The 9773-nt window shown below is 35.7% G+C and overlaps 1 protein-coding gene across 3 annotated transcripts; it reads left to right on the forward strand.

Moving 5' to 3' along the window:
* The first annotated feature begins 1473 nt into the window (after positions 1-1473).
* LOC141484120 (uncharacterized) lies at positions 1474-4554 on the forward strand. Of its 3 annotated transcripts, none has more exons than XM_074179188.1 (2): positions 1474-1664; positions 1931-4554. In XM_074179188.1, the coding sequence occupies exons 1-2, from the start codon at positions 1578-1580 to the stop codon at positions 3917-3919; spliced, it is 2076 nt and encodes a 691-aa protein (XP_074035289.1). In that variant the 5' UTR covers positions 1474-1577; the 3' UTR covers positions 3920-4554. The 3 variants fall into 3 exon arrangements, with proteins under 3 accessions (XP_074035289.1, XP_074035291.1, XP_074035290.1); XM_074179190.1 differs by having other exon boundaries at positions 1517-1889; XM_074179189.1 differs by having other exon boundaries at positions 1517-1865.
* The last annotated feature ends 5219 nt before the right edge of the window (positions 4555-9773 follow it).

The following is a 9773-nucleotide window of genomic DNA, read 5'->3' on the forward strand; positions in this document are numbered from 1 at the left end:
AGTTATTACTTGTGGAAGAATGAATGCTTTTCTCCCCCACTGAATCTGAAGCCTCTACAGTATTATCTATAACTGTATTGGGTAATATAATGGTCTCATTGACATTCTCCATTATAGTTTCATTTATTTATTCATTTATCCTGAATATATACAGACAGAGTCCAATTACATATACACAGTACCTAAACTTCACTAAACCTAACACATATATAGATAAAAAGATACAATTGACAATAAAATTATTATAAATATAAAATCCCTATAATGAAATATATGAAATCATTGCAAATAGGTGTTAAAAAATATAGGAAATAGATACGGGCTAGTGTGTAAATTCATAATATATATGTCATATCTTTAAAAATAAAAGAAACATGTAACATTAATTCATTCTTATTGAATAGTGAATAACAGAGATCTAAGATTGGTTGGGGTAATGTTTAAAATATCGATATCAGTGTTTTCAACTAATTTCTTTGTAGTTATCAAGGAGCAATCAACTGGAGAATTTACGTTGAAGTTATGAAATATGCAATCTCTTCGCCTCAGGCGGATATCTGGTATACTGAAATTGATGGAAGCGAGTACATCGGGAAGAAAAATGTTGTTTCGTAATGAATTGAATATGAATAATATTTGAAAATTTTCTCGACGTTTCTTAAGGGTGCTTAAATTAAAATCTTCCATTTGTTTTACATAGGATATCATAAAAGGGTATATTCCATATTTTTTTAGATACATTGACCTGAGATATCGTTTTTGTACCTTTTCCAGCATATCAGAATGCGTCAGCGTTTGGGGTGACCATATTACACACGCATATTCGAGTTTTGAACGAATGTAAGAATTAAAAAGTACTTCATAAGTCTTAAAGGTGAATTCATGACAAGTCCTGAGGATGAATCCAAGCCGTCTGAAACATTCCGCTTGCAGTCTTTCAATATGTTCATTGAAGTTGAAGTTTGAAGTAAACACTACACCTAGATCCTTGCTTTCATTGACTCTCTCGATAGGAATATTATCAATGTTATAGAGTCTCTTGAAAGGGTTTCTTTTTCTGGTAAAAGTTATTATTCTACATTTGGATACATTCAAAGCCAGGTCATTATCCTTACAGAAATCAGATATGGAGATAATGTCATTTTGTATCAAATCAGTATCTTCAAATGATTTGATGGATCTGTAAATTTTCAAGTCATCAGCGTATAACACAAATTTTGTATACCTAATATAATTAGATATATCGTTGACAAACATAACAAAGAGCAAAGGACCTAGTATTGAGCCCTGTGGTACACCCGAAGATGTTACGAAGGTATTTGATTTTCTATCGTTGAATTTCACAAAATTCTCGCGATTTGAAAGATACGACTTGAGTAAAGATAATAAGTTTTCTGAAAAAGAATATGCATGCAATTTCTTTATCAAGATATTGTGGTTGACCTTATCAAAGGCTTTTGCTAAGTCGGTAGGGTAGACTGGGTACGGTTGTGCCAGGGTACGGTAGTGACAGTCGTAATATTACCGAATCTGTAAAGAATACGCGGGGGCGGGGAGGGGAAAGACGAGCGCCTTGCATGTCAGAACGTGTCGCACAGTATTGCGTCAGCCGGCGCGCGTCGTGTACGTTAGCAGAGGCCCTCCTTGCTTTTTGGGAGTCAAAAGTAAGTATTTTCATTCTATTTAATTTAACGATTGTTGTTATCTATGTACAGATAGCGAAATATGTTATTCATATGTTTATTATATATACTTTAGTGATTAAATACCTGTGGTTACTTTATAACATTCTTTATTTAGTATTGCCATAGTTATTGTTATTTTGCGAAAGCGTTCTTTGGGTACGGTTGTGACATTTTTTTTGGGTACGGTTGTGACATTTTTTTTGGGTACGGTTGTGACAAAATTAAAGTGTTTTTTTTTCTTATAGATGCCAAGACAACGCTTGAGGAAGACGGAAAGGGGTCAATCTATGTTAAATCAATATAAGGAAGCTTACGAAGCAGTAAAAAAAGGAACTTCGATAAGAGGTGCTGCAGAAATGCATCAAGTTAATAGAATGTCTTTGTTGCGGTACATTAATAAACGTGATACAGCTGGCGCAGACGAAGATACAAACAACATCAGCATGGGGTATGTTGCACATAATAAAGTTTTCTCTGAAGGGCAAGAACAAGTGCTGTCAAAATATATTACACGCTGTGCTGAAATATATTTTGGTCTCTCCCCAAAAGAAGTGCGAAAGTTAGCTTTTGAGCTTTCAACTAAATATGATCTTAAGCGGCCATCGACTTGGGTTGAGAATGAGATGGCTGGTGAAGAATGGTTCCGTTCATTTATGAACAGGAATCCCTCGCTCTCTGTTCGTGTAGCTCAAGCTACTAGCCTTTCCAGAGCAACAAGCTTTAATAAAACAAACGTGGAAGCTTTCTATGACAATTTGCAAACTGTTTTGGATAGACACACCTATGAACCGCAAGATATATATAATGTTGACGAAACAGGCGTCACTACCGTCCAAAAGCCCGATAAGGTAGTAGCAAGACGTGGCATAAGGCAAGTGGGAGCTCTTACTTCAGCCGAACGAGGGACATTGGTCACTGTTACATTTGCAGTAAATGCCTTGGGAAATACTATGCCACCTTTCTTTATATTTCCTCGGGTTCGATATCAAGATCATTTTGTTAGAGACGGGCCCATTGGATCGACAGGAACTGCAAATCCTTCAGGCTGGATGCAAGATGCTTCGTTCTTAGTGTTTCTTGAACACTTTAAGAAATTTTCAAATGCTTCACTATCACATAGAGTCTTGCTAGTTCTAGATAATCACTCCTCACATGTCCACATTAACACTTTAGATTTTTGCAAGGAACATGGGATCACTCTGCTTTCGTTTCCACCACACTGCTCCCACAAACTACAGCCTCTGGATAGATCTGTCTTCGGCCCATTAAAAAAAGCTATAAACACTGCTTGCGATGGCTGGATGCGAAGTCACCCTGGAAAAACAATGACCATCTACGATATTCCAGGAGTCTTAAAGACTGCGATGCCTCTAGCTTTGACACAGGCCAATATACAGGCTGGATTTTGCAAAACCGGAATTGTTCCATTCAATCGTAACCTATTTAATGAAATTGATTTTGCGCCATCTTTTGTAACAGACCGACCAAATCCAGATACAAGACAGGACATTCCTACAACATCATCTGCTGAAGTTGACAAGCCAATCATTGCGAGTGGATCCACCGATAACATTGAGTCATCTTTTGCAAATAATAGACGAAATCCTGGCTCTGAAGAAAACGATAGTGCATCTAGCAGAGAAATAACACCTGTACCACGACTATTAGACATTTCGGTACAAGAGAACAATCTTGGGCCTAATGATGAGACACCACCACTTTCACCTTCTATTTTGAACGAATCTTCTAATGGAAATCAAATCAATGATCAGCCATCTACGTCGTCCTCGGCCATACCGCTTGTATTTTGCCCTGATACTGTTCGGCCTTTCCCAAAGGCTTCTCAAAGAAAATTAAGCGGCCGCAGAACCAAAAAATCAACCATATACACAGACACCCCTGAAAAAGAGGCAGTGAGACGGGAATATGAAGAAAAAGAAAGACGATTGAAGGCTAAACAGGTGAAGAAAAATTTCAATGAATCAACAGGGAAAGGAAAAGGAAAAGGAAAGGGAAAGGGGAAAAACAAAGACAACAAACCTAAGAAAACTCCAACACCAATGTCATCTGATGAGGAGGAGTCTTTCTGTCTGGTATGCGTGGGATCATTTTCTGATAGCAGATCTGGCGAGAAATGGATACAATGCCAAGGAAAATGTAAATTATGGTCCCACTTGGAGTGTACAGATGGTAGTCGTCATTATATTTGCCACAACTGTGAGGACTCCGATTAGATGACTACAAAAAATTTGCGTTCCTAATTTAAAATTGAAGATATTATAAAAACATTTCCATGCATCTCTTAGTAAAGTAAGACTAATGTTCCTAATTAAAAAAAACTTTGAATGTGATATAGATTAAAATAATTATATGGTAACTTCTGAAGTGACTGTTAAGTTGTTAGGAATGAAAGATATTTTTCTATTAAATAAGTTGCTTGTGATACTTAGCATTTATAAGAATTACCTAATTGCTATTTTGTTTGTACTGATTATTGACTTTGACTGATTTAAGACTGATTATAGTTTGTACTATGATTATTCGTAATAATAAGTAGTAAATGAAAGTATAACTTCGATATTGCAGATAATAAAAGTTATTGGTGATCATTTTGGTATTATTTAAGCCTGTCACAATCGACCCCATGCACTGTCACAACCGCCCCTGGCATGTGGTCGGTTGTGACATTTTCCCTTTTGTTCTATAACTTGTTCCCATGTGTTATGTATGTCACATAGAAAGAAAATCATAATGTTTTTACTTAGCCAAATGTACGCTTTACAATATAAAATATCTTCCATGTTTCTAACTTTAATCCAAACGAAATTATTAGCTGTCAAATAAAAATTGTCACAACCGTACCCAGTCTACCCTATATATCGTGTCAACTTGAAATTCAATATTATTACCAATATAATCACTAATGAGGATTAAATTTGTAATAGTTGATTTTTTGGTACAAAACCATGTTGTTCGTTAATTATGACTGAAAACACATGATGATATATCCGATTATATAAAACTTTTTCAAAGATTTTTGATGGCGATGGCAGAACTGTAATGGGCCTATAGTTACAAACTAAACTAGTGTTTCCTGATTTATGTATGGGTGTTATGCGACCAATTTTAAACTTGTCTGGGAATATCTTGTTTCTTATTGAGGCGTTGAATATTTTCTGTAGTGGTATTAAAAGACTGTCAGTATAGGCTTTAAAGAAATGAGCAGGAATATCATCAACACCTATAGCAGACCTAGGCTTCAATGTTTTAATGGCTTCGGCTATTTCAGACTGAGTAATATTTGAAATGTTCAAATGATCTAAGTCATAACTCTGGTAATGCAGATCAGTTGGTGGTGGGGCACTATCAGTGTAAACAGACTTGAAGTAATCAGCAAATGCATTAGCGATATCGACTTCATTATCAAAATACTGATTTTCGTAAGAAAATCTGTAGGCAATATTAGAGTTTTGTCGCTTATTTTTTATGTGGTTCCAGAAATTATTCGGATTATTATTGATGTCTTCTTCAATATTTGATAGGTAGTTAGAGTAATTTTCTTTTATAGCCAATTTAACATCTTTTCTCAACTCTTGGTATCTAAGTAAATAAGAAGAATTTTTTTTCGATTTTTTGAAATATTTGCTTTTCAATTTTATTTTCTCAATCAAATCTCTTGTATACCAGACCGGATATTTGTTGTTATCGAGTTTTTTCTTGACAGGTACACATTGATCAAGAATGTCATATAGAATTTTATAAAACTGATCTACACACAGGTTAGGATTGTCTGCGGAAGTAATTTGAGACCAATCACAATTGCTCAATAATGGATATAACTTTATATAGTCTCCTTTTTTAAAATTATAGTTGTGAAGATTTTGATCCTTACCATTACTATTAAAAACAGGCTTAACAGTTAAATTAAAATATATTTCTAATGGGGGATGGTAATTATCCACGCTTACGAGGGGTGTCTGTGATTTTGTCACCTTTGCTTCTGTTACATTCGTCAATACCAGATCTAATGTGTTATTCGTGTAATTTAAAATGTCATTCAAAGAGTACAAATCATACCGGCTGACTATATCATGAATAATTTTAGCTTTGTTTGACCCCTGATTAAGTGAATAAAATGCTCCATCAATTTCAGGAACGTTGAAATCACCTACAACAAACAGATTGCAAACTTGTAAGTCGTCATGTTGCTCTAAAAAATTTAAAAATTTCTCATACACTGATAGGTTCGAACCAGATTTAATATAAATACAACATATCACCAGAAATGTTCCATTTATATTCAGCTTTGTACAAATAGACTGAAAGTCTACATTATCACTTTTCAGAGTCAATGTTGGTTTATATTTCTTTTTTACGCAGCACATTACGCCGCCTCCTCGTTTTACTCCAGCCTCTTCATAATTTCTATCATTCCTGAATATAATATATCGTTCGTCACACATCTCAAAGTCATAAACAGAGTCATTGAGCCACGTCTCTGATAAACAAATGACATCGAAGTTATTTGCCAAGGAATTCTCATAAAATTCCTTAGTTTTAGTTCTCAATCCTCTTACATTTTGATAAAAAATCAGGATATGTTTGTGATTATTAATAATCTGGTCTAGGTCTGGATGACTTCTGTTTTTCGATAATCTAAAAAAGATGGTGTTGCCTCTTCAACATTATTGACATTTTCATTATTTGATTCAGGGTTGCCCAGACCACTGTTTATTACATCTCTAATGTTATATTTCTCGTAATATTTATTGAAATCAAACCTTCGGTAGTGCACGCCTCGCGGCCAGAAATTGGGGTTATATAACGTGTTTTTATATTTAAAATCTGTTACAACTAGAAAGCATTTGTATTTTCTATTGGTTGGTTGTAAAAGCCTCACGATAAACTCTTTTTTATTATCATCGGTTTTGTAACTGAGAAAAGATAATATATCTTCCTCTATTACGTCACCTCCTACTTTGTATAAATAAATGTAGCATTTTGGGTTTTCACCTTTGAAGTTGCCACTATGTTCCTCAGACTGTCCTACATTTTTCCTAGTTGATTTTTTACGCTTCCTCCTCTGTCCATTCCTCATGGGTATCACTCGCTATTGTCTGAGATTCTAGGTTTATGATGTCTGTCATTATAGCTCTTTGATGTTTTTCTATATCAGTGAAGGTTTGACTTACTGATGGCGCTGAAATAGGATTTTTTTGTTGTGTAACAATATCCGTGTGATTTTGTTTGATATTTTCGGGCATTTTGATTAAGTTGGCCACCCTGTCTTTTAAAGGTTCCTGATTTTTGTTGAGATTAGGATTATCTGCCAATACTCCAGTTTTTTGTTTGGAGATTCCATGGTTGTTATCTCTTATTTTTTGTGATCCTCTATCAGTTGATGTTGATGGTTTTTGTAGACCTAATGCTTTTTCGGCTGATTTATTTTTATAACACTTACATATTTCTTTGCTTGGTTCTAATCTAAATTTTATAATATTTATTTCACTCAACAGTAACTGAAATTTAGTTTCCATGGCTGATTTTATTTCTTCTACCGTCGATTTCAAGGCATCCTTGAAGATTTCTTGATTTTTAAAATTCTGTTCTGCCTGTGGCTTGTTGGCGTTTTCAGAGTCTAAATTGTGTAGTTTCTCTTTTAGGAAGTTAATGTGTTCCTGCAATTCTTTATTTACGTCTTTAAGGATTTTATTTTCCCAGTTCAGACTTTCAATTTGGATTTGATATGATGGTAAGTCATTTTCATTTTCGTTTGTCTGGTTCTCCAGGAATTCTGGATTTCCGCAACACTTTTTCCTTCTCTCTATAGCAGCACAGCTTGGGTGAAAAATACACTTTACATCCACTGCACTGAATTTTGTTTTTAATTACACCTTTTTTACAATAAAAACAGTCGAGATTGGTGGAGAGGCTTGGCTTCTCCGCCATCTTGTTTAGGCTAAATAAAAATAGTAACATCTCGGCTAATGATCACCTTCCTTGTAGTTGGGTTATAGCATCTGTAGCCCTTTATATTGTCTTCATAACCCACAAAAATGTGTTTTACTGACTTGTGATCCCACTTGTTCCTATGAATTTTTGGAACATGGACCATGACTACACTACCATATATACGAAGATAACTAACGTCTGGTTTCTTGCCAGTCCAGATTTCAAATGGAGTCTTGGAAATACCTGCAGATACAGAACGGTTTTTGAGGTAACAAGCAGCATTACAGGCTTCTGCCCACAAGAATTTGCTGACATTTTCATCAAACATAAGGCACTTAGCTTTTTCAACAATAGTACGATTGAAACGCTCAGCCATTCCGTTTTGTTGAGGTGTGTGGCTATTGGTCTTTTGATGAATGATACCAGCATTCTTCAGATATTTTTGGAAATCTCTACTACAGTATTCGCCCCCATTATCTGTTCTTAATACTTTTATACTAGTATTCTGTTGATTTTCCACTAAATTCTTGAACTCCTTGAACTTTTCATAAGTTTCATCCTTTGTCTTCAGAAAGTAAATGAAACACATGCGGCTGTAATCGTCAATAAAGGTCAAAAAATATTTAGCGCCTCCTAACGAAGTGGTCTCCATTGGCCCACATATGTCGCTATGAATTACTTTCAATATAGCATCAGCTCGGCTACCTTTACTGGGAAACGGTAAACGAACTTGTTTGCCCTGACAACATACTGCACAGTTCGTAACGTTAGCTTGATCTCTATAGACAAGGCCATCTACCAATTTACTTGTTCTGTTCAGGTAGTTGTTGTTTAAGTGGCCTAAACGTCGATGCCAAATTTCACTGGTGGCCAAAAAAACTGTATGGCTTTTAGGGACATCTAATTTATAAATATTGTTGTTCAAACTAGCAGTTGCTAGTAAAACTCCATGAGAATTGTATATCTTACAACCTCTTTCATCAAAGCATACTTTGTTCCCATTGTTGATTAGTTGACAAACAGATAACAAGTTTGTTGTAAGGCCTGGGACAAACTGTACACTTCTCAGCAAAATGTTATGCTCTATATCTCCTACTATGGTCTTCATTTCCACATCACCTGCACAATCCACAGCGATTTTTGTCTGATTAGCTACAACAATTTCTGGTAGATCAGGACTGTGTTCATTTTTCAACCATTCCTTCTTAGCTGTCAAATGAGTGCTTGCACCACTGTCTATGTACCATTCAGAATCATTGAACTGTCCTGTCGTAAAAACAGCACTCAAACCACTTTCAGATTTGTTATTTGGGCACTTTGACATGAAATGACCATTTTTCTTACATTTAAAACAAATAACATGACTCATGTCTTTCTTCTTGTTTGAAAAATAGCTGTTACTTGAACTCGCATGTCCAGCTGATAATTTTTCTCGAGGAGCCGAACTACCAGCGCCATCTCTAGTCCACTTTTTGTAACCTGCTTTGAAATTTTTATTCGCCACAAAAGCGCCACTGCTGCCACTGTCATCTGTCTGCATATCCAACAATTTTGTTTTGATGGAATCTGTACTGATAGAAATGCCGGAATGCTCGACGGCCATTATCATAGGGCCATACTTTTCAGGAAGACCAGCTAATAAAAGCGATCCTATCCACACCTCATCGATTTTGAATCCCGTTCGTCTTAATTTCTGTGACGTTTCGACGATTTGATTGATATAGGATTCCATGGAATCATGATTTTCCAATCTAGCTGATATCAACGTCCGTAGAAGTCCTATTTTCCTCATGAAACCACTATCGTCATATAACTTCTTCAGGCTTGTCCATATTTCTTGGGCTGTTTTCGCATCTTTCACGTGAGGAAACAAAGATGGGTCGATTGTTAATACCAATTTGGCTTTGGCTTTTGCAATCAAAGTGGTGTCCTGCTCGCTACCGTCGATGCATTTGCTCAAACCTTCAAGTACTAATACATTCTCGACTGCAAACGACCACACGTCATAATTCTCACGACCAAGAAGCTTGGGCACACTCGTCAGGTAATTGACTGCCATTTTCTTTCACTGGTGAACACGTTTCAATAACACAAACTGTTGTTTTTGTTATACCTTAACTACTGAGTACTTGACAA

This window comes from Leptinotarsa decemlineata, unplaced genomic scaffold (genome assembly GCF_025532065.1).
Source record: "Leptinotarsa decemlineata unplaced genomic scaffold, Ldec_3_MD MMD2_tig00004433_RagTag_RagTag, whole genome shotgun sequence".
NCBI classification, from domain to species: Eukaryota; Metazoa; Arthropoda; class Insecta; order Coleoptera; family Chrysomelidae; genus Leptinotarsa; species Leptinotarsa decemlineata.

Bases quoted from the DNA above. Each gene is read 5' to 3' on its own strand.
- LOC141484120 (XM_074179188.1), top strand. From the start codon at position 1,578: ATGTCAGAACGTGTCGCACAGTATTGCGTCAGCCGGCGCGCGTCGTGT. The intron at 1,665-1,930 runs GTAAGTATTTTC...TTTTTCTTATAG, and splicing joins TTGCTTTTTGGGAGTCAAAA to ATGCCAAGACAACGCTTGAG.